This window comes from Phascolarctos cinereus, unplaced genomic scaffold, assembly GCF_003287225.1.
Source record: "Phascolarctos cinereus isolate Bilbo 61053 unplaced genomic scaffold, phaCin_HiC Scaffold_4;HRSCAF=312, whole genome shotgun sequence".
In the NCBI taxonomy this organism is placed as follows: domain Eukaryota; kingdom Metazoa; phylum Chordata; class Mammalia; order Diprotodontia; family Phascolarctidae; genus Phascolarctos; species Phascolarctos cinereus.
In genome coordinates, this window is record NW_027555847.1 from 595,745,562 (window position 1) to 595,770,970 (window position 25,409).

Genomic DNA, 25,409 nt, shown 5'->3' on the forward strand with positions numbered 1-25,409 from the left:
CAATGCCTAATAGAAAGTGTGATATAGATTCGGAGTTCAGAAGAGAGACTAGGGCTAGTCATCAGTGTAGTGATACAAGCTGAACAGAATGAGGCTGAATTAAAATTAACATACTAATTAGGAATCATTCATAAATTCATAGGCTTAAAACTGGAAGCTTAGAGGCCATCTAATCTAACTTCCTCAATTTTACAGATGAAATGTCCTGACTTGTCCAGGGTTTCACAGTAGCAAGTAACAGGACTGGGCTTCAAACCAGGGTTCTTTGATTCCAGATCCAGTGTCCTTTTTCTCCCAGACAAAGCCTACAAACATTTACTTAGTGTGTGGTATGTGCCAGGTACTGTGCTAGTGGTAGGGATAGAAAGAAATAGCCTTGCTAACAGCTTAAATGGGGGTGAAGGTGGGTACCAACACTGCCTTTATTTTCTAATTTTTCTTAGAGTGCAGTTATCTTCTTGTTTGGAGGAAATATATGGGGACCAAAAAAAAAGTTCTCTACTCCCTAAGTTAGAGAAATGGGGTCAATGCTTAGGTACAAATGAATTCAGTTTGTTTCTAATGTCCAAAAAGAAAACAAGTATTAACATAATTCCTTAACAATAGATGTATTCCAAAACACAATTCTGACAGCAAGTGCCTGGGATTCAGATTGGAAAGGCAACCTTGTCACTCTTAATATAGGCAGCTAAGACTGCTTAAAGAAACTATCTACTCTCAAAGAAAATGCAATCTTGCACTGTCCCCATAATAGACCAACTATATCTAAAAATTAGAAGAAAATTAGGCATCACAGAAAAATTAAATTTGTTTTGTACAGGTGTAGGTAAAGGGAGTAATCATATTAATTAAATAACATCTTTGTACTGATTACTTGAATAGTAGTTAGCAAATATCTGTTGAACATCAGTTCTGTAAGGCACTGTGGGCAACCTGAACAAGTGAAAGAACTTAATTTGATCCCATAAAAATTAACTATTATATGCAGAGCATATAAATATACAATTAAATAATAAAAACATTAAAATGAGATAGTCCTTACTGTCAAGCACAGCAATTAAATTTGTAAGAGTGGGATGGAAAAATGCAAAATGTACACAGAAATATAATCAAAGTAGAGAGTGATGAGGGCTCATAAAAACATCTAAGTGAATGTTTTCTTTAGCTGAGAGGAATTAGAAAAGGTTTTACAGGAAATTTGTGTACTAAGCCTTAAGATTCTGAAAGGCAGTGGATGACAGCATATTCACATAGCATGAAGAATGGTTTGGGAATGCAGGGATGCCAGACTGATGACAGTCTTCTTGTATGGCTGATATAGGGTGAGGGGGGATAAAAAATAAAGCTGTAAAGGTGAGTTGAAAACAGATTGTGGAGGACCTTAAACACCAGGTTAAAGAATTTATCATAGAGGCAACAGGGATCTATAGATTTTGATCTGTTAACAGTCAGATTTGAATCTTGGGAAGATTATTATGACAGCCATATGAAGGATATTGGAAAGAGGAGAGACTAGAGGTAGGGAGATCAGTTATGAGACTGTCATGAGGAACTGATAACTTCTTTCTGGAATTTTGGCAATCAAAAAGAGATGAAAGTCATCTTGAGTGGATGACAATCAAAGAAAGTGTTTTTTTTTTTAGGGGGAGGGAAAGCAATTTAAAGTATAAACGAGACCTGAATATAACTGAAAGGCATAAGAACAAAAGTAATGAATGGAGTGGGGGAGCTGGGAATGACGATTAAAGAGTGAAAAAGGGGAGGAAAAGGCCACCTTCTTTTGAGACTAGAGCAAAGATTATGGCTGAAGATGTATAAGTTTTGAGATGCAGAAGGGAGAACAGGAAACTCATGATGGATGGACATAATTTTCTTGGTAAAGTAGATGGCAAGATGTCATCTGGTAGGATAGGGTGTAGCTAAAGTTGGGGGCTTGAGAAGAAGCTTGTACAATTGGTAGGGAAAGTTTAATAGTGAATTGGAGATTTAATAAAAAGATTGCTATATATCATTGAGGAACCAACTGAAATGAATTAGCTTAGTTTCTTGACTTCCTTCAGAAGCACTCGAGAACTTTGGGAGAAATAGCAAAGAAGGTGGAAGGGTGATCCAAGGTTGAAGATAGCTAATTGTGAACATAAATGGGTAGGAAGGGATTTAAGAATATGGAGGACATTGCCTTCTTCAGCTGGTCAAAAACAAGGTCAAACAGTGAAGGGGAAGTTAAGCCAAAAATCTGAAGGACTGGGAGAACAGGGAGGGACTGAGAAATGAAATAGCAGAGGAAAAAAAGCAGGTTTGGGAAAAGTTAAAAAAAAAAAGGAAGGGGGATGCAGGAAACAGGATTATGATGTGTAAAGATTTAGGGGGAACAGTGAGATCAAAAAAGTTGCTACCCATTATGGGTAGCTGAGAAATAGAGGTCTTAAGTGTTGAGGACTGATAAAGGCAAGGGTGTTCAATGGGAAACCAAAGTGATTATCTTATCAAATGCCATAGACGCTGAGTTAGAAGGGCTTTTAGAGATCATCTAATTCAGTCTTGTAATTTTACAAATAGACTGAAATCAAAATGTTTAAGGCCTCACTTAGGTGCACATGACAAATACAGGTGAAGGGTGGAAGACAAGGGTGGAAAGGAAGGATGAAACTAGATTGTGGAGGGTCTTGACTGTAATTTCTGATAAAGGCTATCCATTGTTACCCTGTAGTTTTGCTACACGCATGACAAACTTCATCTATAATACAACTTCTGCACAACTACTTATTGGTGATATGTTGCAGTCTCCTATATACCTCCACACTGCATTTTAGTGACCCACAACTTTTCAGAGACTAGTGTTTCATGATTCACAACTACACAGCATCACTGGGAAAATGCTGTTATTTAAAAATCATCAGATCCTAAAGGGCAGGAATTGTGGGGGTTTTTTTGCTTTTGCCTCTTAGAACTTAGCACAGTACTTGGCATAGTATGCACTCAATAAATGGTTATTGAAGATGGACCTTTGTTTCAGGAAGAAGTACAGGGTCACTGTGCAGTACTCCAAATACAATCTAGCATATCTCAATAGAGGCAATAGAGGGCCCAATTCATTGTTTATCTAAATATATATCTAAAATATCTAAAATATAAGTACTTCTAGACTTTTTCAAGATGCCTATCCAAATTCTGGACATAGGCTAGGCAATTAATTGCATTATTCATTTGTTTTTTCCTGTGTAGGAAGTTAGGCTGAATTCTTAAATGATGATGGATCTAATTTAGCAGACTGTGATGTTTAGAAGCTTGGTGTGATCAGCATATCTTCCCTAAACAGTAGTATCTGTGGCATCTCATCATCTATAGGAAATCTGACAGAAATCCCGAGGGTGGCAAAAATCTTTGGCACTTAACACTCTATTTTATGCCGATATTAACAATCAGAATGAAATCAAAGTTCTCTTGTCATATCTTCCAATGAGTCTCTTATTATTTTATGATTTTTATGAAAGTCATCTTGGAGAATTTTTAAGGTACCCTTTGGTTCAACCAAATGTTTTTGAAATGTTCAACAAATAATAAACACAGGCACTGTGGGACAATGGAAAAAAGATGGGCTTTGGAATCTGAGAATATGATTTCCAAATCCCATCTCAGATACACACCGTATATATCTTTATAAATTTGGCAAATCCCCCTGGGCCTGTTTCTTCTACAAAATGAGGCATTTTAGACAGTCATCTAGGCCCCTTCTAACTTTGGATCTATGATCTTTTGTTTCTTACACCAAATGAACAACATATGCTCTAGAATATCATTTGGGAAAAGTCTGTCTGTTCCTTTCTCAAACTTTCGTAAAGAATTCCAACAAAGTCGTGAAGATTGTGTAGAGCTAGCATAGAGGTCTGTAGGCTGGTAATTTTCAAGTTCAGAATTTTTTCCATTAAAAAAAATCAGAGGGGTGCTAGGTGGCGCAGTGGATAGAACTCTGGCCTTGGGTCAGGAGGACTTGAGTTCAAAGCCAGCCTCAGACATATAACACTTATTAGCTATGTGACCCTGGGCATGTCACTTAACCCCAAATGCCTCACCAAAAAAAAAAAAGTGTTTTGGGCGCAGCACAATGGATACAGCACCTGCCCAGGAGTCAGGAGGAACTGAGTTCAAATCTGGCCTCAGACACATAACACTTATTAGCTGTGTGACCCTGGGCAAGTCACTTAACCCCCATTGCCTAGCCAAAAAAAAAAGTAAAAATAAATCACCCCCCCCATAAGAATCAATTCCTCAAAAGTGTGTTCCCTCCAGCCCAAGTATGTGTATTCCTGGTTTAGCTCAGTTCTTTCCATTTTTTTTGGGAAGTGGGGAAGATGGCATTGGTGACAATTTTACTTTCTTATGTAGCCATAATAGCGACCAGTTTCCTCTTTACTAATTTGTTATGAGGGAGAGTTGTATTGTGGGGAGAAAGTAGTGAGGGTAGCCATTTAGAAGCAACAGTGTTATTGAAGAACATTGATAATTTCATTTTAAAGGACCTACATGGATAAAGATATTTATAGCAGCTCTTTCTGTGGTGGCAAAAAATTGGAAACTGAGGGGATACCCACCAACTGGGGAATGGCTGAACAAGTTGTGACATATGAATGTAATACTATTGTGCTAGAAGAAAAGACAAGCAGATTTCAAAAAATCTGGAAAGGCTTACACGAACTGATGCAAAGTGAGCAGAACCAGCAGAACATTGTACACGGTAAGAGCAACATTGTATGATGAACCTTGAACCACTTAGCTTTTCTCAGCAATACATTAATGATCCAAGACAATTCCAAAGGATTCATGATGGAGAGTGCTATCCACATCCAGCAAAACAGCTGATGGACTCTGAATGCAGATCAAGGCATACTATCTTCACTTCATTTTCTTCATGGCTTTCTTTTAGTCTATCTCTTCTTTACAACATGACTAATATGAAAATGTTTTATAGGATCGAACACACATAACATAAACTGAGCTGTTAACCATCTTAGGGAGGGACATAATTTAGAACTCAATATTTAAAATAAATGGTAATATCTTTACATGTAATTGGAAAAAAATATTAAAAAAATAAAGTCCCTTCAAATCATTCAAAGTCCTTTTTAAGAGTAAAGACTTCATACACATACACACATAAAAAGTTATTATAGAGGGCAGCTAGATGGCACAGTAGATAGCGCACCAGCCCTGAAATCAGGAGAACCCGAGTTCAAATGTGACCTCAGATCAAACACTTGACACTTACTGTGTGACCCTGGGCAAGTCACTTAACCCCAATTGCCTAAAAAATAAATTAAAAAAAGGTTTTTCTAGATCTTTACCATTCCTCGACTGTCTTCCTTCCATTTTTGTCCTTAATGGCCTCAGAAATGATCTTGCTTAGTTGGCTCTTAAGATGTTTCCTGTAAACTCTGTTCCTCCCCTGGAAGGATTTTTGTTGTTTTATGTGATTATGTCTCAATCTCCCTCCACAATTTTACAAATGAGTTAACATCTTGAACTGATGTCATTGACTATCATTTCTCTCTGCTTGGCAAGGAGAGCAAATGTTTGCTGAATGAAGTGGTTTTTTAGTGTCCTCGTTGATTTATGTCATCCAACCTTCTCCTGCAAAGAACTGTGATGCCATCTTTTCTTCTGTTCATTTCGCACGACTCCCACTAGTGATGAATCATTTTCTAATATAATTTCAACTTTTTGATGGTATTTGGTGCTTACCATGTTCATCACCTTGACTTCCTTTTTGAAGTATTTCTAATACATAGACAAGAAACCTTTGGCTGCTCTCATTTCTTGCTCTGGAACCATATTTCCCAACATATTTTTCCTATTGTGTTTCCCTGTGACCACATCTGCACTGAAACCAGTCTTAAGTTTATGTTGGTTTAAGATGGACGGTCTTCTATTCAGCCAATTAAAAACTTCACTAAAGATTTTGGCACACAAACTGCAATTACCTTCTGTGGTGATCTTCTTGCAAATGTTTGTCAAGAGCACTTTGGTGATGAATGTACCATGAAGTTTCTTGCTCTCTTTGGATAGAAAAAAAAAACAAAATGCCTCCTAGCACTTAGCATACCGCCCAGTGCCTAATGTGTGCTAAATAAATGTTGACCGATTTCTGTAAGAAGTACTTGTGAGGCTATTCCATTTAACTTTCTTTTGTATTCTGATTTAATTTATTACAGTGAACGTGTTTAGAGCAATACTGTTCATTTTCTCAAGTAATGTTTACTCGTTAATCACTTTACAAGTATCTTATATTTAGGGTTCTCATATTTGACTGAAAATGGTAAAACTTATGACTTAAGATCTTCCAAATTGACACCTAATGTTTATGGAACAAGAAATGTGATTTAAGCTCCCTCTGACCCCTTTTCTACTATCAGCTTTGCCACTATTACTACAAAAGTGGAAAGGGGACATAATGGATTTCTTTTCGCATTTTCCTTTGTTTTATGGGTTGCCATGATGAAATAATTCACCAAGTAGCCACCATAATGGTAATAAACCTCTCCAAACCTTGCTAGAATAGTACTCAGAAAGCAGTCATTTTGCTGTCTGGAACATATTTGAAACTTTTCCAGCATGCTAGAGCTTGTCAAAGGTTACAGTTTTTGAGAATCCAGAATGCTTTCCTCCACAACATAATGAGGCACTAGATTGTAGAGGCTATGACAAAATTTTTAAAAAATCAAACATCTGTTTGCAGAACACTGTTATTATATTATTACATCATAATATCATAATATTGTTATATATTATAGTTATATTATAATGATTATTATAATATAAAGTTTATTATTATTATAATATAAATTATAATATAAAGTATATCCAAGGAGTGATCAAATTAGAATACTGGTGACAATAAGCTGACTTACAGTCAAAGTGCTTACAATCTAATGGGAGGGAGCAGGAGAGTGCTGGAAGAGGCAGAGGCAGATACGAAAAGGACAAGTGTATTAAGAAACAGTACTTTGTGCTGTCTAAAGAAAAAAGTTATTTTATTATAGATGAGAGTAAGGTAGAGAGAAGTGGTCAGTGAAATATTTGTAGAGATGATGTAATGAGTTGGACTTTAAAAGATGTGGAGGAATTCAAAAGGTGAAGAAAGGCATTTAAAGTCATATAATGAATTAAAGTGTGGAAGGACTGAAGTACGAGGCATGTTGGAGGGACATAGTTTTCCAACCTAGCTACAACACAGAACTTGTGAAGGGAATGAATATGATAAAGCAAGGTTATATTAGATTATGGAAAACTTTAAATGTCATGTAGACAAACTTGATTTTTTTAATTCAAAAACCAATGATGTACTTTATTAACAAATGAGTGAAGTGACCAGATGTCACTTGTATGTGTATGTGTAAAATAAGTCTATTATGGCAGCAGTATGCAGGCTGCATAATAGGGGACCACTAGGAAGCAGACTTACCAAGTTATTAAATAATACTGTCATACTGTAATACTGGAGTGGCAGCAGAAGAAACAGAGAAAGGAGGGGAGAAATGATTATAAGAGATGTGAAAAAATGGAAAGATGACGAAGGAAAATCAATTAACATTTATTCAGGCCCTACTATGCTTGGGGGGGAAGGGGGAGGCCAGTGTGGTAAGCCCAAAGTTACAAACATGGAAAGCAGAGTAAATGTTGATGCTACCAACAAAAGTAGTAAAGTCAGAAGGGGTAGGGATAAAGACAAACCCGTTTTTGGACATAATGAATTTAAAAATGGGCATCAAAGTATAGACTTCTGTCCCATAAGCTGTGGGAGATACAAGTCTGAAGTTCAGAAAAGAGGTCAAGGCCAGGGATACCAACTTGTTGTTGCAGAAAGATGGTAGCTGAAAACAGGAGTGAATGAGACTGTCAAACAAGTTAGAGGCTATGACACACACACACACGCACACAAATCAAAACCTAAACTAGGTAGCAGTGGTAGCAAGAGGAATGGACAAGAGACACCGAGAGTTGTTGCAAAGAACCATGCCCCACAACTGACTGTGGAGCTAGAGATGCTACTGAGGTGACTGGGAAAATTGTAGCACTTTTTATAAAATAGGGAAATCAGAAGGAGGTGGTGATTTGGAAGGGAAGATGATAATTCAAATTTAAGGATAGTTGTAGAAACTGAAATTCATTAGACTGGTTCTCTAAAGTCCTTTCCACCTCTAACAGTCTATAAAAAGAGTAGAAAGTTGTGTTCAAGAGAACAAGGTGAATGATCTCTGGTTAAGTAAAAATTGAAAATGGGCTATACACTTGAGGAACAAAGACATTGAATCTTCAAACTGTTAAGCTCAGGAACTTGCTTCTCAATGCTTTTGAATAAGTATTCTCTTCCAGTTATCACTAACCTGTATTTCTGTAAGCCAAGAAATCATTCATGGTATCACTAAATATACTGAAATAAAACATTTTTAATTAACAAGGAGGCCAGCATGGATTATATCTACAAGATGCTCTACTTTGGCTATAAACACTCATAACATTTGCCAACCTTGAGAATCCAAGCCAAGGCAAAGAGCAACAAACTAGTCCACGAATTAAATATACAGCACTTTTAAGCTTTTGAAATAGCCTTATATCACTGTGGTCATTAACAACTATCTCAAAATAGAAATGCTCAACACAGTAGTGGTCTCTATAAGTTCTGAAAACAAAATTATCTTACCTGTTAAGTGGCAGGTCCCATTCAAACTTGAGGGGGAAAAAAATCATGATTTAACCAACTGATTATTAAAATGTATAATTTTTTGTAGTAATTAGTTACTCCACAGAAATGAATTTTAAAGAAAGTTAAATAAAAATATAAAACTAAATTTCTTTTGTACAATTCCTTTAAAACTTACCAGAAACAAAATTTCAGGAGAAAATGGTTTGTTCATCATATATACCATTTTCTACTTAAAAGCATTTGGTAAAGAAATTAAGGTTGAGTTTTGGGTATGCTTTGATTAATGATAACCACATTATTATTATTATTATTATTATTTTCCCCATACCTCCCTGGTCCTAAATTTCCCTAGTAAGAAGTTTAGGAATTATAGGAAAATCCTTTTTCAACTTATGATAGAAATTTATCAAATATTGCTGTTTCAAACTACTTAACAAAGGCAATTCTTTGTGGTGTTTTATATTTTACAGGATTACAATTCTAACTCTCTTCCCATGGACTTCATTTAAAAAGTTTTTACAAAAATTTTTTCCATTAAGAACAACTTTATATGGTGCTGCTATATTCAGTGACATAGGTAGAATCCAGTAATTTTCTCTTCCACTACAGCTTGAAAAATGCCACAGAATATGCCAAGGCAACAGGGTTGCTGTAGCCAGTATAATTACCTGAATTTGAGTTCCAAATCTTTAAAGAGATAAAGCTATGTTTAAACAACCCCTGAAGGCCATGATTTTCATTCAATGTACTTTCTTACAGTAAACAGCAAAATTAAGAAAGACCTATCTACATTCTTTTTTATATTCACCTCTTTTGCTGAACATGATTACCAATTAAAATAACTTCAATTCATGTGTGTAGTAGCAATGGTGTAAAGGTACTTCCATTAAAACAATAAACACCAGGATATTTGCCTAAATATATTTGCAAGACCGACTGGATGTCACATACATATTCCCTAGGATAGGATATTGGTAGAAAAGGCCAGTGGCAGGGAGCTTATATACTGATAAATTATATTCCACAGATATGGGGGGAAAAAAGGGCAAATAAAGAAAACAAGATCACAGCCTTAAAATGTAAGATTAGAAATTCCTATCTTTCTTATTCAAAAAACAAAATAAACCTCCACATTTTCTTAGGCTTTCAAAGGAGAGGGGTCTAAAGAACTGCTCCCAATATAGAATGGAAAGTGAAAAACAATTTACATTTCTCTAGCACTTTTACAATGCTATGGATATGGAGTACAGCAGGTCGAAATACTTCTGCAATAAACCATCTATTACATAAACCTGTGCTAATAAGATATATCATGCAGATTATTTTGACAACCTAACAATTTTAAAGAAAAGGGTGGGAAAAAAAAGGGGGGAGGCAGCTAGATGGCACAGTGGATAGAGCCACCGGCCCGAATTCAATTCCGGTCTCAGACCAGATATTTGACACTTACTATATGACCCTGGAGAAGTCACTTAACCCCAATTGCCTCACACAAAAAAAGAAAAAAGGGGGTAGTAAGACATTATTTTAAAACTCGATAAACTGAGACCCAAAGAAACTTCATTTTACATTTGAATATAAAGGATTTTCACACTTCACTTAAAGTTACCCTATTTTTTGTTAGTTTGCATAAGAGGGCTTGAAGATTAGATATTGTGTATTTTTAAAAATAATTCTTTTTTTCATTCACTTGAAATTTTAAAAATCATGTTACATTTTAGGGTTAGAAAAGCAAGCCTAATTTCTAAGTTTCCATCATTTGCTTACCACCTTACCCTTAATCTAATTATTACTTATTAAAAAATTAGAAAGAAACAACTCTCCCATTTTGTAAAATGACTCTGGATCAATTTTTATAAAAATAAACACAGAATGTCCTAAGTATCTCTAGTAAAATCAATGAATTTGATAATGATCCACTTAGCAATTAAGTGCCATGAAGTTGCAAGAAAAAGATGATAAATATCAACTCAAAGTAAGTCACGTTAATTGTCATTGCAGGGCCACTGCAAAGGAGGAGGCAAAAAGTAGAACTTCTCTAGCCTTCTTATAAACAAGTAAAACAACTTTCTTGCATCATAAGCATAGTATTCCTACTTAGAAGCAGTGATATAAAAAAGCAGTTCCTCTAGCAAATTACATGAAAATTCTAAAACTATAAAAACTTAAGAATATTTGTCTGGGCTTCCAAATTAAAAAAACTTAACTGATATATTTTTATAAAGTGTCTACTTAAAGTAGTCTAAGTGAATGAATGTTCAGAATGACGGAATAGAGGTCAATTTCATATAAGGGCCAGAATTAAATACCCTCTTGAAAATGAATTTTTAAAATGAACGGGCTTGCCTGGCCTGTGCCATTCAGGATTCTCTGCTAACTGTAAAATGTAGAATGAATTACTTCTGTTTCTTTATAATCCATATACATAGAAGTTTAAGTTCTTAAAATCAGAAATTTGTTAATTTCATAACTGTGTCTGGTGTATTGTAGTTAGTTTAAAAATATACAGGTTGCATAAATAAAAACTATTGTTTCTTCAATATGACTTAACATTTCTTCTGTAATTTCTTTATTTAAAAAAGTAAATGTAACAAGATACTTAAAAAAGGCTAGATACAAAAGTAGTTAAGCTGCTCACGAACATTAAAATTTTCCAAAATGTATCTTCAATATATTGAAATCATGATCTTATAAAACATTTTACAGTTATCAGAAAAGTGCCCAGGCTGAGTTTACATAACTGAAACACCTTAGTACAAATGTCTAATTGGAACTAAACTGGAGTAACCTCCTGACTGATTGCCCATTGAAACAGGGATACAAAAAAAAAAATGTTGATCATGATATAAAGTATTGTGCATTGGCCCCACCTTATGTACACAAAATCCCTTCACTCAAATGAACAAATTACATGCAAAATATTAGTGATATCATCTAATGTCCTAGAGCTCAATGCAACCAAAACAAACTGCAATGAAAGTGGTTTCATAGGTAAAAGTGATTTCAACTCTAAGATCTGAATGTCAAGAACTTTTTACAAGTTCAATATACATGATACACAACTGCAGCCAACCACAAATTAAACACCATAAAAAAGTTAAAAGGAAAACACAGAACATACTTAATTTTTTATTTTGAAATTCCCTACTCCCTCTATACAAGAACCTTTGCTGAAACACTTTCCACAAAGGCAGCAGTGAATTTTCAGAACATTTTACATTTTTTCCCCCTCAGCAAAAAGATAAATCACAGTGTAAATTATATTGTTCTGCTGTCATCTTTGGCTGGGGTTAGGCCAAGAAGTTATTGACTAGCAAACAGTTACAGATAAATGTTGCTAGTGCTCCTTAGGCCTATAGATTACAAACTTGGTATAGGAATGTTTGCATTTAATCAATAAAGTACCACCAGGGGCATGACAGCATTAACTTTCATAAACTTTTATAGACAAATGGAAAAATCTACAAAACTTAGCTAGTAATATTACACAGCAATACACACTTTTTATACTCTACACAAAACCAAAATTCTTGGTCTTAATGGCGAGTAACAATTTCTGTTTGAGAATCTGTTTAGAGGAATAAAGTGGGACATAAAGTCGAGAAATGCAAGTGTTTGCTGTAGGAAGGTGTTGGTCATCTGGTGGTCTTATTGTGATTGATGGCATAGGCTGAAATCCCTCTTCACTGGCAGGCAATGATGGGCTTGATGTCCAAAAGTAAACCTAAGTAGAAATTAAAATGGTGTTATACTTTCTGGTTTTGCCATATTTAAAGATTAACTTTTAGTTGTTAGAATGTCTACTACATTTTCTTATAATTCTTACACATTAGAAATACATTTTAAACTTATTCAAGGTGGTGGTGATACCTCCCTAGCTAAAATATTTCCTTTTACTTAAAAAACTAATATAGTAGAAATACTCTAAACTAGTTGGTAAATGACAAACATATAGGGAAAGGTCTTCTCCCAAGGAGGAAAACTGGTAGAGCATTCTCATATAATGTTACCTTGCTATGAGTCTCATGCAACTGAATCTATGGTCAATTTCCATGCATTTTCCTTGAATAGATAGCTGGCACTGGTATGATAATATGACCACCTAAAGGTGGCCCTGAGAAATGGTTACTAATGAGCCTCTCAGTATGCATTAGGAGAATTTAAAATTCAACTTGGTAAAAGGGTGAGTTTTTTAAACTCTCAGATTCCTATCTTTGGAAGGAATTAATCAGAGGTCTTTTTTTTCTAACAGAAATGGACATTTGTGTGTTGAGAGATATGTGTGTACTTGTATACACATATGTATCTATGTGTGTGTGTGTGTGTGTGTGTGTGTGTGTATCATCTGGTAATTAATTGTCTCAATGAATATATTTACATGAAGGGCAGTAAATAGTTCTACTTTGGCTACAATTTCCTAAGACAACATACATGAAGCCAGGCAACTACACACCTATGCTAACTACTATGGCACACCCAGATAATTATGACATAAGGAAATATCTAATATCAATTTTAAGGGGCCCTCTAGGGCAGTCAAATTACTCACATATTTACAGTGAGTTAAGGTTGAAAAAGTAGATTCTGCACAAAAACGTAGGGAGGCAGACAGTATCTGTATTATTATAATTCTCTTTTGCACATGAAGAAACATGCACAGAACAGCTAAGTTGACTTGTCCATAGGAACTGGATTTTAACCCAAGTTTCCTGATTACAATTCTGGTGATCAGCTGAAGAATAGCTGTACATAGACTTTTAAGGGTTCAAGGTTTGGAGGGTGAGGGTGACTGTTTGATTAAAGGGTCCAGCTACAGAGGTGAAAATCTTGGAAACTTTGGGCCATGGGATAGGAAAAAGGTACGAGAGGTAGCTGGGAAAGAAAGAAAAATATGGCTCTAGCCCAGAGTTAGAATGAATCCAAATGAATAACTACTTTATATTTCTTTTCAAAGGGCAAGTAAGCATATACTTTGTCACAACTCAAGCACTATCAAATGTCAACAGTCTTCTAGTGGAGTATTTTTCTTGTTAATTTCTGTGGGAGTAACAATTTAAAAGAAATGGGTAAAGTTTAGTATGGTGGAAAAGTGTCAACAAACTAGATTAAAACCTTTAAAAAGAAGCCTACAGAACACTATAGGGTGAGGGCCTTCTAAAGAACAGTGCTTCCCACAATTTGGAATCATACTAAAAAAAAGCACTACATTATATACATGCTCTGTCTGGCCCTGTGAAAATGTTAGTAGGCATATACCCCAAACAAGTCAAAGACAGATGAAAAGGTCTTACATATTAACAAATAAACACATAATAAGAACCTATTAAGCTTCAGGCTCCGGAAATAAAATACAAAAACCAGTCTATCACAAGGAGTTTACATTCTATAAGGAAAAACACTAGTAGTTTGGGATTGGGGTGGAGGGAGATCAAGAAAGGCTACATGCAATTTGTGGCACTTGAACTACGGTGTGAAAAGAGCAATCTATTCAATGGGAAGGATATATGTCTTAAAATTTTTATCCTCTCATTTTGAAAAAAGATTCACTGAAACAGGTAAAGAGAAGCCTACCACTTTCTACAATGTCTTTTTTTTTAAGTTTAAGAATTGATGGCCATCTTAAATAAACACAGAGTGCTCAGTTTTCCATTACTGTCACCAGTGCCTAGTATATACCTACTTTGTATACAGGTGTTTAATAAATATCTTTGAATTGAACTATACCAATTGAAGTCACTTTATTCCTTGTCTATAGACTGTAACCCTGACTCAATTAACCAGTTCTGAAAATATATGCCACAAATCATTAAGGAACAAGGGCATATAAATGATCAAGCAGAACTACTGGAAAAATATAAATGCGTACACACACACACAAACATATCTATCTATATATCAATGACAGATCAGCACTGTTTTCTTATACCTAAAAAAAATATTAGATAAGAAAAAAAAAATCAACATGCCTAGAGCTTTACAAATGCTTCAGAAGTCCATAATGTAGTGGTCTGTGGTGTATTTGTGAAAAAATATGCCCAGGGGCAGCTAGGAGGCTCAGTGGATAGAGCCCTGGCCCTGAAGTCAGGAGGACCAGAGTTCAAATCCAGCCTCAGACACATAACACTCACTAGCTGTGTGGCTCAGGGCAAGTCACTTAACCCCAATTGCCTTGCCGGAAAAAAAAAATATGCCCAATAAATTTTTAGTTTTAGTCCCCTCCTTAGTAAATAATTACTCCTTACCCCCCCCAGGAAAAAACATGATTGACATTTCAGCTATAGTTTCTAGATTCCAGTAGGTATTATTCATAATCTAAATCTCACCTTAAATTTCCTTCTAAACATTTTATGATACAGGCATATGACTTACAAGGTCTTGCCGTTCTGTCATGCTCATCTTCTCCACTATTGACCAAAACCATCGCTTGAATTGTAAGAGTTTCTCAGCATTTTCTCCTAAAAAACAAAAATAAACCCAAATAAATAAACAAACAACAACAACAACAACAACAACAAAACAAAAAAAAAGAATTTAAATTCAACTTTCTGTAGAGGACATGATATATTTAGAACATTGTAATTTCTTACATTAGAAAAAGGTTTGACAGAGAAAATTGCACATGTTCATATGCAATATTTCCTGTATATGATCCACAGAATGAAAGGTTCTGAGCATGAACTTTATGAACCAACACAACAGGTATTCTGAAAAACACAGATTATACTGAAATGAAACAATGGCTCTAATCCCAGTTCCTAACTGCTCCAACATATTCAGGGTAACTCATGTAAGATGGCTGTTTTGGCTTTAGGTTTGGAATGTAAGTTTTGATGTCCAAAGTGTTAGTAGTGATGTCACAAAACATCACAAGGATAGTGTTTTACTACTTCGATGGTAATTATCATCTATTAAGATATTAAACCTTCATTGTCCCAATTCTCCTTTATCAAAAAATGGGGGCATGGGAATAAGGGGAAATAGCTATCATGATACACTTTAGTTTTTAAAATACAGGTTAAATTTTTTGCCTCCACAGGTCAAAATGCTTTTCATTTTGTTTAAATAAAACAATATACATTGTTAAACAACACATTTCCAGTATGTGGAACCCAGTAGTGTAACAGAAAGGAAAAAACAAGTGCCGTTAAACTAGTTGGAGAATGGAGATGTATGCCTCTTTCTTCCTCACAGTTTAGTGATCTGTATCTTGGTAGGTGCATTAAGAGTTGTATTTAGGTGGCTGGCATGTCACAAGTAGAAAGAGGAAGAAAGCTGAAGTATTATATAACATGACAAAAGTGCAAAACAAATTGAATTCATAATTTTATGAGACAAAGGTGTCAAACTCATAGCAAATTGTATCCTATAAAACCCCCCAAGTTCAACCTGAACCTGATTAAAATGTAACTGGGAAAATGTTTAGCAAAAATATTTTAAAATACAATGCAACCTACATAATGAAGATAGCATTAATTTTCTAAATCAATTAGTTTTCTAAATCAATATTCAGCCTGCAGGGATCTGTTTCTATTTGAGTCTGATACCACTGCTGTAAGAGATATGGTGCAAAGACATGCTTGCTACAGAAAATGTTTTCAATGTACTATACTAGTTTTCACCATAATGAGGTTCTATCTGCATTCACTTTAATATAATTATTAGAACTTTGGCATGAGTTGTACTTTTAAAATAAGAAAGTCTAAAGAGACTGAAAAAACTAACATTCAAACACATGGCATTAAATTCTATCATACATTTTAAAGACAGAGTGGTATACAGTGGAAGAGTACTGACCACTCAATCATAAAGACCTGGGGTTCAAGTCCTGCTTCTGACAGTTACTGGTTTTACGATGCTGAGTAAGTCATTTAATCTCTGAGTGTCCCCAGACAACTTTCTAAGTCTCTAAAGTTGTAGAGCAGGTTCAGATTAGCTTTTACTCACTGGGAGTTCCCTAAATCAATGAAATCATACAACTGGCCCAAAAAGGGGCAAAATACAATTTTGGGGAAGGAAGAAACAGCAGGGTTTTATAGCACTTGAAGATTCAGTAGAATAGGTATCTTTTCTAGCTTATACTAATTTATGCCTTCCTGATCAAATGTGTAAACTATGTGAAAACAGGAATGAAGTCTTTTAATCAAGTTCAGAAGATTGAGCCAAAAGATTTTAAAGGCTCATGATTTAGGTCACCAAGAACAAAACCCCTTCATTTTACAGATGAGAAAACTGAAGTCACCCAGCTATTAAATAGCTATATTCTGAGTTTAGCACAGATCTTTTATTAATGTCTCATCAAGTCAGGCAGTTAATAGATGACAACTGACTGATTAAATGAGCAACAGTATCTCAGTTCGCAAAGAAGGTAAACAAAATTCCATACCCGATTCATCATTGAAAGAAGTGAAGCTGATCAACATTTGCACATTAACTTCTCCACAACCATTTACCAAAAGTCTGAAATCTTCTGCTGTTAAATCTTCTAATGAATTCTTTGGAAGGACATCCAACAGACCTTTCCTCATTGCCTATAGTGAAAAAAATACATTATTTTCATTCTCCTCCACTAAGTATTATTCAGTTCAACTATTTATTTATGGGAGCAACTAGGTGGCACAGTAGATAAGAGTGCTGGGCCTGGAGTCAGAAAGATCTGAGTTCAAATTTGACCTCAGCCAATTACTATATATGTGTGACCCTGGGCAAGTCACTTAACCTTGTTTGCCTCAGTTCTTCATCTGCAAAATGAACTGAAGAAGGAAATGGCAAACCACTCCAGTATCTTTGCAAAAAAACAAAATCTCAAATGAGGTCATGAAGAGTCAGGCATGACTGAATGTATGTGAGTTAAAAAAAAAAAGACATTTTGTTTAGTGAGTGAAATAAGGTTTAAAAATTCAAGGTGATGAGGGGCAGATAGGTGGATAGAACACTGACCCTGAAGTCAGGAGGACCTGAGTTCAAATCTGGCCTCAGACCAAACACTTGACACTTACTAGGTGTGAGACCCTGGGCAAGTCACTTAACCCCAACGGCCTTTAAACACAAACAAAACAACAACAACAAAAAACCTAGGTGATGCAAGTGGAAGGTCATTTAGGCAACAGTAGAAAAAGAATGGTAGTTCAATTAAATTAATAAACAGCAGTCAACTAGCCATAAAATAAATACGGCCTCAAAATCAAGCCATTACACTGTGCTAAGTGACATTCCAAATTAAATACAAATGCAAACCAAATACTATGCAAGGACAGAAGGAAGTAAATAAACATTTATATAGCACTTATTATATTTTAGGCATGTTTCACAAAGTTGATTTCATATGATCCACACAACTACTCTGGGAGGTAGATGCCATTATTATTCTTGTTTTACAGCTGAGGATACTGAGACAGAGATTAAATGACTTGCCCAGGGTCACCCAAGTAGTTAAGTGTCTGGGGCCAGATATGTACTCAGATCAGCCTCACAGCAGGCCCAGGGCTCTATCCACTCACTCTTGCCTCTTAAGAAAGGTTATTTCTGATTCTGAGATATCAGAAGAGGTTTCACTATGGAAGAAATAGAATTTAAGCTCAGACTTGAACGGGAAAAGAGAATAGTATGAAGAAACAGGAATAATATCTGGACTAAACACAACCCTTTTCAGGTATACAAAACATTTATCCTAAATAACTAATTTTATCATCACAATCTTATGGACAGGAGCATTATTCTCACACTACAGACAAAGAAACAGGTTCAGAGAGGCTAAGTAACTTGCCCTTGGTGACAAGAAATACTAGCAAGAGGATTCAAATTTATGTCAGTGAAAGGTTCCAAAGGGAACCCGAAAAGATGGGGTGGTGGGATCAACTGTTAGCTCACACTGACACGGCTATCCAGTGATCCCAGAATTCTTAATCAACAAAACATGAGCCTAATCACTCAAAAGTGAGAATGTCTCTCTGCACTACAGACAGTTCTTGTTTTATGTATGTGGACCATGCTGCAGACATTTACATAAAGAGATTTTTATGTAAGGTGACTGTCTGCCTACAGATATGAAGAAGGGCAAGAGAGGGAAACAGAAAGGGACTGTGTGCCCACGGAAGGAGGGAGCCAGCACACAGTTTAAGGACATGTTGGGGAGCCAGGGACAGAGAAGCAAGAGCAGCAGCAGGAATATGTGGGGTGGAGAGGTTTAGGGAGGGACAGACATAAAGACCAACAGAAGACACTTGCAACCCAACACAAGGACAGGATGGGTGGAGTCAGGCAAATGTCTCCTCTCTTTGAGCTGGAAATCTCAAGCCAGGCCCCCAATCCACTGGTAGCAGTCTCTGTCCATTCAGCTTTCACTTGAAGAGTTTTAATTGAATTTTTTTTTCAGCTTTTTTTTTTTTCAGGGGATGGGGTAGGAGGTAGGAGGGAGCCATGGAGTGTCAATCTAAGGAGCACAAGCGGACTGGGAAAGCACAGTACTATACAGTACTATACAATAAAGTTATCATAGGTGGGGTTTTTTTGGAATGTAGATTTCTTTCAGAATTCTTTAAGCTGAATATGCACAATGTGAATTTATATACAGCTAGAACTGTCTGCATCATGATATATGAAGTTTAGAAGAATAAAGATAAAAATATAAGTTTAGAAGAATAAAGATAAAAACAGCTGCATACATGCAAAGATTTCACCATAGCTATGTCAGAAAGCCATATAATGCCACTGATTCCCCTATCAACTACAACAATTTACCTACTGATAATTAGATTAAAAAAACTTAAAAGCAAATAGGAAGTATGTCTCACTAGATCAGAGGTTCCCAAACTTATTTGGCCTACTGCCTCCTTAAAAAAAAAAATTACTCAGCATCCCCCTGGAAATCTACTTTCTTTATCCCTTTGACAGTTTTTTTTTTTAAATTTGCATCATTTCAAAAAATATAGATATTTTGTAAATTACACATCTTAAATTTAATAATTTATTGTAAATTTGCAGGGTTTTCCCCCTGCATTGAAATTTTGATGACACAATATTGTATCATGTAACTGTATAGTATAGTACTGTAAACAAGTCATCACATATACATATTCCTGCCTATGAGTGCTGGACTTCCCAACAATGCATGACATGCTTGCCTGCCAACACCCACTTGTTAAGACCTGTTGTGGACTTGACCACTGATTGGTTATAATTTGCATTCTGTGTGTTTATTTGGAAAATAATGTAATTACTACAACTTTAACTGTTATGCAACAGATGAGAATCTGTACAGTTTTTCAAGATTTTCTTCTTTTCTTATGCTTCCACCCCCCCTTTGTTTTTATTCAACGTCCCCCAACTGCACCTGAGGCTACCCCCCAACCTTCCAACGTCCCCCAGGGGGTGGCACTGCCTACTTTGGGAACCTATGCACTAGACCCTACTGGGTCTCTCAAGTTTGACACTGCTTTTAGGCCTTCTCTCTCCTTTACTTCTTGCTCTCAGGAATGTATTTAAAATTTGAATAGTATTGTAAGTCTTATATTAAAATTGTAATAAACAAGAAAAACTAGATATATGCTAAGACTAAGAAGACTTAGGTTTCTACACCTGATGAATATTAGACTACAACAAAAAATTCTAAGAAAATACTTACATGTAGAGGCTGTTCAGCAACTACCAACATTCTGTGTTCAGCATATTTCCGTACATACTCATATACATTCTGAGGGGTGACGGGTATATTTACACCATTAGGAATTAGTTCAACCTATGCAAAATGAAAATGTATTTTTTTAAAATTGGAAGTAAAAAGCAGAAAAAAATGTAAAAATATATCAACTCTTAAAAAATAAATGCTACTGGATTAACAGAATTTTTAAATCTAAAAATAATTTGATAGCCAATGTATACCTAAAATATAAAACCTACACTGAAAACAGAACATCTTTCATTATTGATTTTATCTAGTTCCTTTCACTAATCCATTAATATTTTATGAATAACAATACTTTCAATAAATACTTCAAATGGAATCCTAAAACCAGGAATTTTACTTACCTGTCCTCCACCTCTTCTTTGCAGAGGTCTATTGCAAATGCCAAATCCATTGCTGCAAAAACAGCATCAGCATCTGTACTCTGTGAGGCGAGGATAAGTTGCCGCAAACTTTCATACATAACAGGATCAAAAAATGCAAAATCATGCCAATTAACCTAATAAAAAAAGATATTTTATGACATTATTATAAAAAACTTCTTGCATCACTACATGAAATTATTCACACTGCTGTTTACAGCAAATAACCCAGGTCAAAAAAAAGGAAAATCACACTAGATGCTAATAATAATTTTGTTCTGGAGAAGCAAGTTTAATAGATCTATTGTTCTGATAATGTACTCCAACATCATGTGATACTAAATCATTTTTAAATGGACCTTTACATTTCTTATTCTGTGCTTAAGCAAAGAGAAATTTAGTTTGTAAGAACAGTCATCAACGTTCTTATATTCTGAAGCAATGAATCTATTTTCATTCATAATGCGGTAGAGACTGAATAAAACTTTTGGCATTTCTTTAACTTGAATGGTGTCATATTAACGTAGGTAGGACAGTTTCAAACACATCTAAAGGGAAAAGGCAATGAACTGAAGACCTGAGTTGAGATGTCAGTTCCACTACTTGCTATCAGTGTGCCTTTGGGTAGCTTACTCTTTGGAATTTAGTGTCTTCATTTGCAAAATAAGTGGATAGGGCTATGATCTTTAAGACCCCTTTCTCCAGTATCAAAAGTCTATGTCTAAATTACACGTTACTGTGGAACACTATAGCTAATGTTGGACTTGGTTGATGGGTTGCTTGCTTTTGCTGGACTAATTTTTTCTCTCTTATCTTCTGTTGCAAAGGATGGCTCTTACAGAAGGCGGGCAGAATATATTGGGGAAATAGTGACATAAAAGATAGCAATAAAATTTATTTTTAAGAGGTTAACATAGCAAAATATTCACTGGTATATCAGTCAGTCAATAAGCATTTATTAAGCACCTGTTATGTTCCAGGCACAGGAGATAAAGATGACTAGGGGGTCCTCAATAACAATCTTCTCTCTAAACCATTCTATACCCAGTTGCTAAATTGATATTCCTGAATCATGTTTTCCCAACTCAAGAAGCTTCCTTTTTTTTTTTTTATCTTCCAAGATAAAAAACAATTCCTCTGATATTTAGGACCCTTTCCAATATGGCCCCAGCCTCCTTTCCAGACTGATTTCAGTTACTTTTCATCATGCACCCTATATTCCAGCCAAACTGTACATAATATTCTATCTCCTGCATTTGTAACATGACATAGGCTATCTCCTCTCTTCCCTCATTCAAACAATCTTCTCTCTTATTTAACACTACTAGAAATCTGACCCTCTCTTAAAAGCTCACACAAGTGTTCCTCCTATATCCAGCCTTTCTTGACCACTTCCTTTCCCCCAATGATTAATAACTTGTGTGTGCTACCCCTACCACCTGAAATTACTTTGTATTTATCTGTTTTTTCCCCTCCCCAAGGCCTAGAACAAAAGCTCTGTAAGGAGGACAGTTTCATTTTTGTTGTGGTATCCACCACAGAGTCTGGTACATAGCCCCATACTTAATAAATGCTTGTTGAATTGAAATATTTAGCTGTGGTTAGTAAATTCTATAACCTGGCACGACTGTCACACCGTCACTCAGACTAGTATAATACACCAAATTTGTAAATATAACAAATGTTGATTATCAGGCTAATCATTTTTATAATGTTTTATTAGTCATTTTGAGGGACTCTCCCATGATATCCTGTTACTCCACTGGTAATTTTTCTTTTAAATGAGCATCTGCCAATTTTGTGAGCACATAAGTACATAAAAACTAATTCTGCATAACAGTATATAGTACATTTGATTTTTAATATTAAATTATATACAAAGAAAGACATAGCGATTATTTTATCAAACATGCAACTGTGGTAGAATAGAAAGATGACTGGATTTGGAATCAGTGGATTCAAAGGGTCTAGGCTCCACCACTTACTACTAGCTATGACTCTGGGAAAATCACATCCTTTCTAAACCTCCATGTCCTTATCTATCAAATGGGAATAAAATGATTCACACTACCTACCTTGCAGAATTGTGAGGATCAAAAGTAAAATTTAATGTATGTAAAGTGCTTTGTGCACTGTAAAGCACAACATAAATGTGATCTATTATTATCACTACTGTTTATAAACATTAACAAAATCAGGCTACTTAGAATCACTTACTTTTCTACCAAGCAATACTTTAATTACATGCCTATTCAATGTGATAGGACACAGTTCATTCTGTAGCAAGCAGAGTCCAAGGATTCTGAAGATGAAAAATAAGAGGAAATTTATGAAGCTGCAACTTAAACAATACTGAAGTATGGCATTAACACATACTTAAATATTCTCTAAATGTGAAACAAATTAATTTCATCAGGTAACTTCTAAGGGCAAAACTTATATTTAAGATTTGTGAAGTAGGTAAAGTGTATATGCCTATATATGTATGTATGGCTTTATCAACCAACAGAATTTGATTCTACAGCTGAAGTAAATGTAAATAACTAAGTCCATAAACCAACATTTTTTAATAAAAATTTGAGACTGGTTATTATCTTACCTGCCAATATTTCTGAAACAATTTAACCTTGCTTCTGTGTTTTTCCCAGGTCTTGGAGTATAAAAACCTCTTTTTCCAGGCTGGTAAAACAACGGAGCATTATCATCACCATCATCTGTATCATCTAATTCCATATCTACCACACTTCTACTGGAGCCATGTCGTTTTCGATTTTCCTAGGACCAAAGAATACCAGAGATTCATTACAAAGATTATTTATGAAAAGGCACAGGGTGAAGCTGCAAGTAGTAATAACAGAATGTTTTACCTTTAGGTTTTCTGCACTGTTGACTACACTGAGCATATGTGAAATCTCATTTTGTACTGGGTATAAACCTAGGTAGTTTACACTAAGTCTAAAACCAAAGTCTTATCCCCATCAAAAGAAACTTCTATTTATTGCTCTTAATTCTATCATCACAGTCAAGATTCCTATACATTTTCCTTGCACAGAGACTACCATTAGGTTGACCCTCATCCACATTCAATTCTTTTAAAAAGTATTCCACCCAAAGAACTGGAAATTGAGAGGATGCCCATCAACTGGGGAATGGCTGAGCAAGTTGTGGTATATGAATGTAATGGAATATTATTGTGCTATAAGAAATGATGAACAGGTTGACTTCAGAAAAACTTGGAAAGACTTATATGGTCTGATGCCGAGTGATGTGAGCAGAACCAAGAGGACTTTGTACACAATAACAGCCACATTATGCGATGACTAATGTTGTTAAACTGAACTCTTCTCAGCATTACAAGGATCTAAGACACCTCCAGAGGCCTCGTGATGGAAAATGCGGTCCACATCCAAAGAAAGAAATATGGAAGTTGAATCGCTACCACTTATTTTTACCTTCTGTTGAGTTTTGTTTCGTCTTTCTGATGGTTCCTCCTATTGGTTTTAATTTTTACTTACAACTTCACTAATGTGAAAATATGTTTAATAGGAATGTAAATGTAAAGCCTATATCAGATTGTGCGCTGTCTTGGGGAGGGTGGGGGGGAGGAAGAGGGAGAAAAATTTTCAACTCAAAAGAATATGGAAGTGATTGTTGATAAAATAAATTAATAAAATTTTTTAAAAAGCGTTCTACTGGGGCAGCTAGCTGGCGCAGTGGATAGAGCACTGGCCCTGAAGTCAGGAGTACCCAAGTTCAAATCTGGCCTCAGACCAAACACTTGACACTTAATAGCTGTGTGACTCTGGGCAAGTCACTTAACCCCAACTGCCTAAAAAAAAAAAAAAAGCATTCTACCAAGGCAACTCAAGTTCTCTTAAAGCCTTGCCAAATGAAATCTAAATCAGAGTTTGCTTTAAATGACAGTGGCTTGGGGGTCCTAATTTAAGCTGTGATGATCAAAGATTATAGTCCAATTCTTCTTATTTGTTAATTTCCCTTTCTTCTATTATACTTATCTTTGCACCCTTCTTCATTCAACTTTGACTATATTAATTTCAAATAACAATAATTTCCAAGCCACAGAGCTCCCTACACATTTTGTTCTAAAATGTAGTCAAGTACCTATAGGGCTACTAATGACCCTAATGGTTGAAAGGGGAGAAAATAGAAGGAATGAGTCAAGTAAACAATCTGAATTATGGTAAAATAAAAACTGGTGAGAACAAAATAAATTCTATTTTTTGGGGATATTTTAGGGAAAGCAGCAGTGATAGCCAGCTAACTCAAGTTTCTCTAATTACTTTTGTCTTGATCTTATTTACAAAAAAGATTTCATACCTGCACCTTTTCGGAAGAGTCTAGCAACCCAAGGTCCAAGATACTATCAGCTCCATTCTCCCTTGAAAGAAAACAATATATATATATATATATATATATATATATTTTATACAAACAGGAAAAGGAAAAATCAGAACATCTAGAAAAGATTACATGCACAATAAATAATGACAGAGTGTAGACCTATATAGTACCAAAATACGTACTAGAGACAATGAATGTTTTCAGAGTTAACAATCAACATCGTCTTTTTGGAGAAGAAATAAACTAGGTCTTAGAGAATGGGTCAGAATTGTCTAGGATAGTAGAAAAGCACCCAAGTGGGAAG

At 35.4% G+C, this 25,409-nt stretch overlaps 1 protein-coding gene across 1 annotated transcript in view; it reads right to left on the minus strand.

Moving 5' to 3' along the window:
• Positions 1–11,798: 11,798 nt before the first annotated feature.
• UBR5 (ubiquitin protein ligase E3 component n-recognin 5) overlaps positions 11,799–25,409 on the minus strand; it is a 162,263-nt gene continuing 148,652 nt past the window's right edge. The window contains 9 exon segments of the mRNA XM_020969574.2: positions 11,799–12,425; positions 15,071–15,156; positions 17,085–17,229; positions 20,322–20,435; positions 20,726–20,739; positions 20,742–20,880; positions 22,961–23,045; positions 23,343–23,518; positions 25,082–25,142. Coding sequence (XP_020825233.1) covers positions 12,213–12,425; positions 15,071–15,156; positions 17,085–17,229; positions 20,322–20,435; positions 20,726–20,739; positions 20,742–20,880; positions 22,961–23,045; positions 23,343–23,518; positions 25,082–25,142 — 1,033 coding nt within the window. The 3' untranslated portion in view covers positions 11,799–12,212.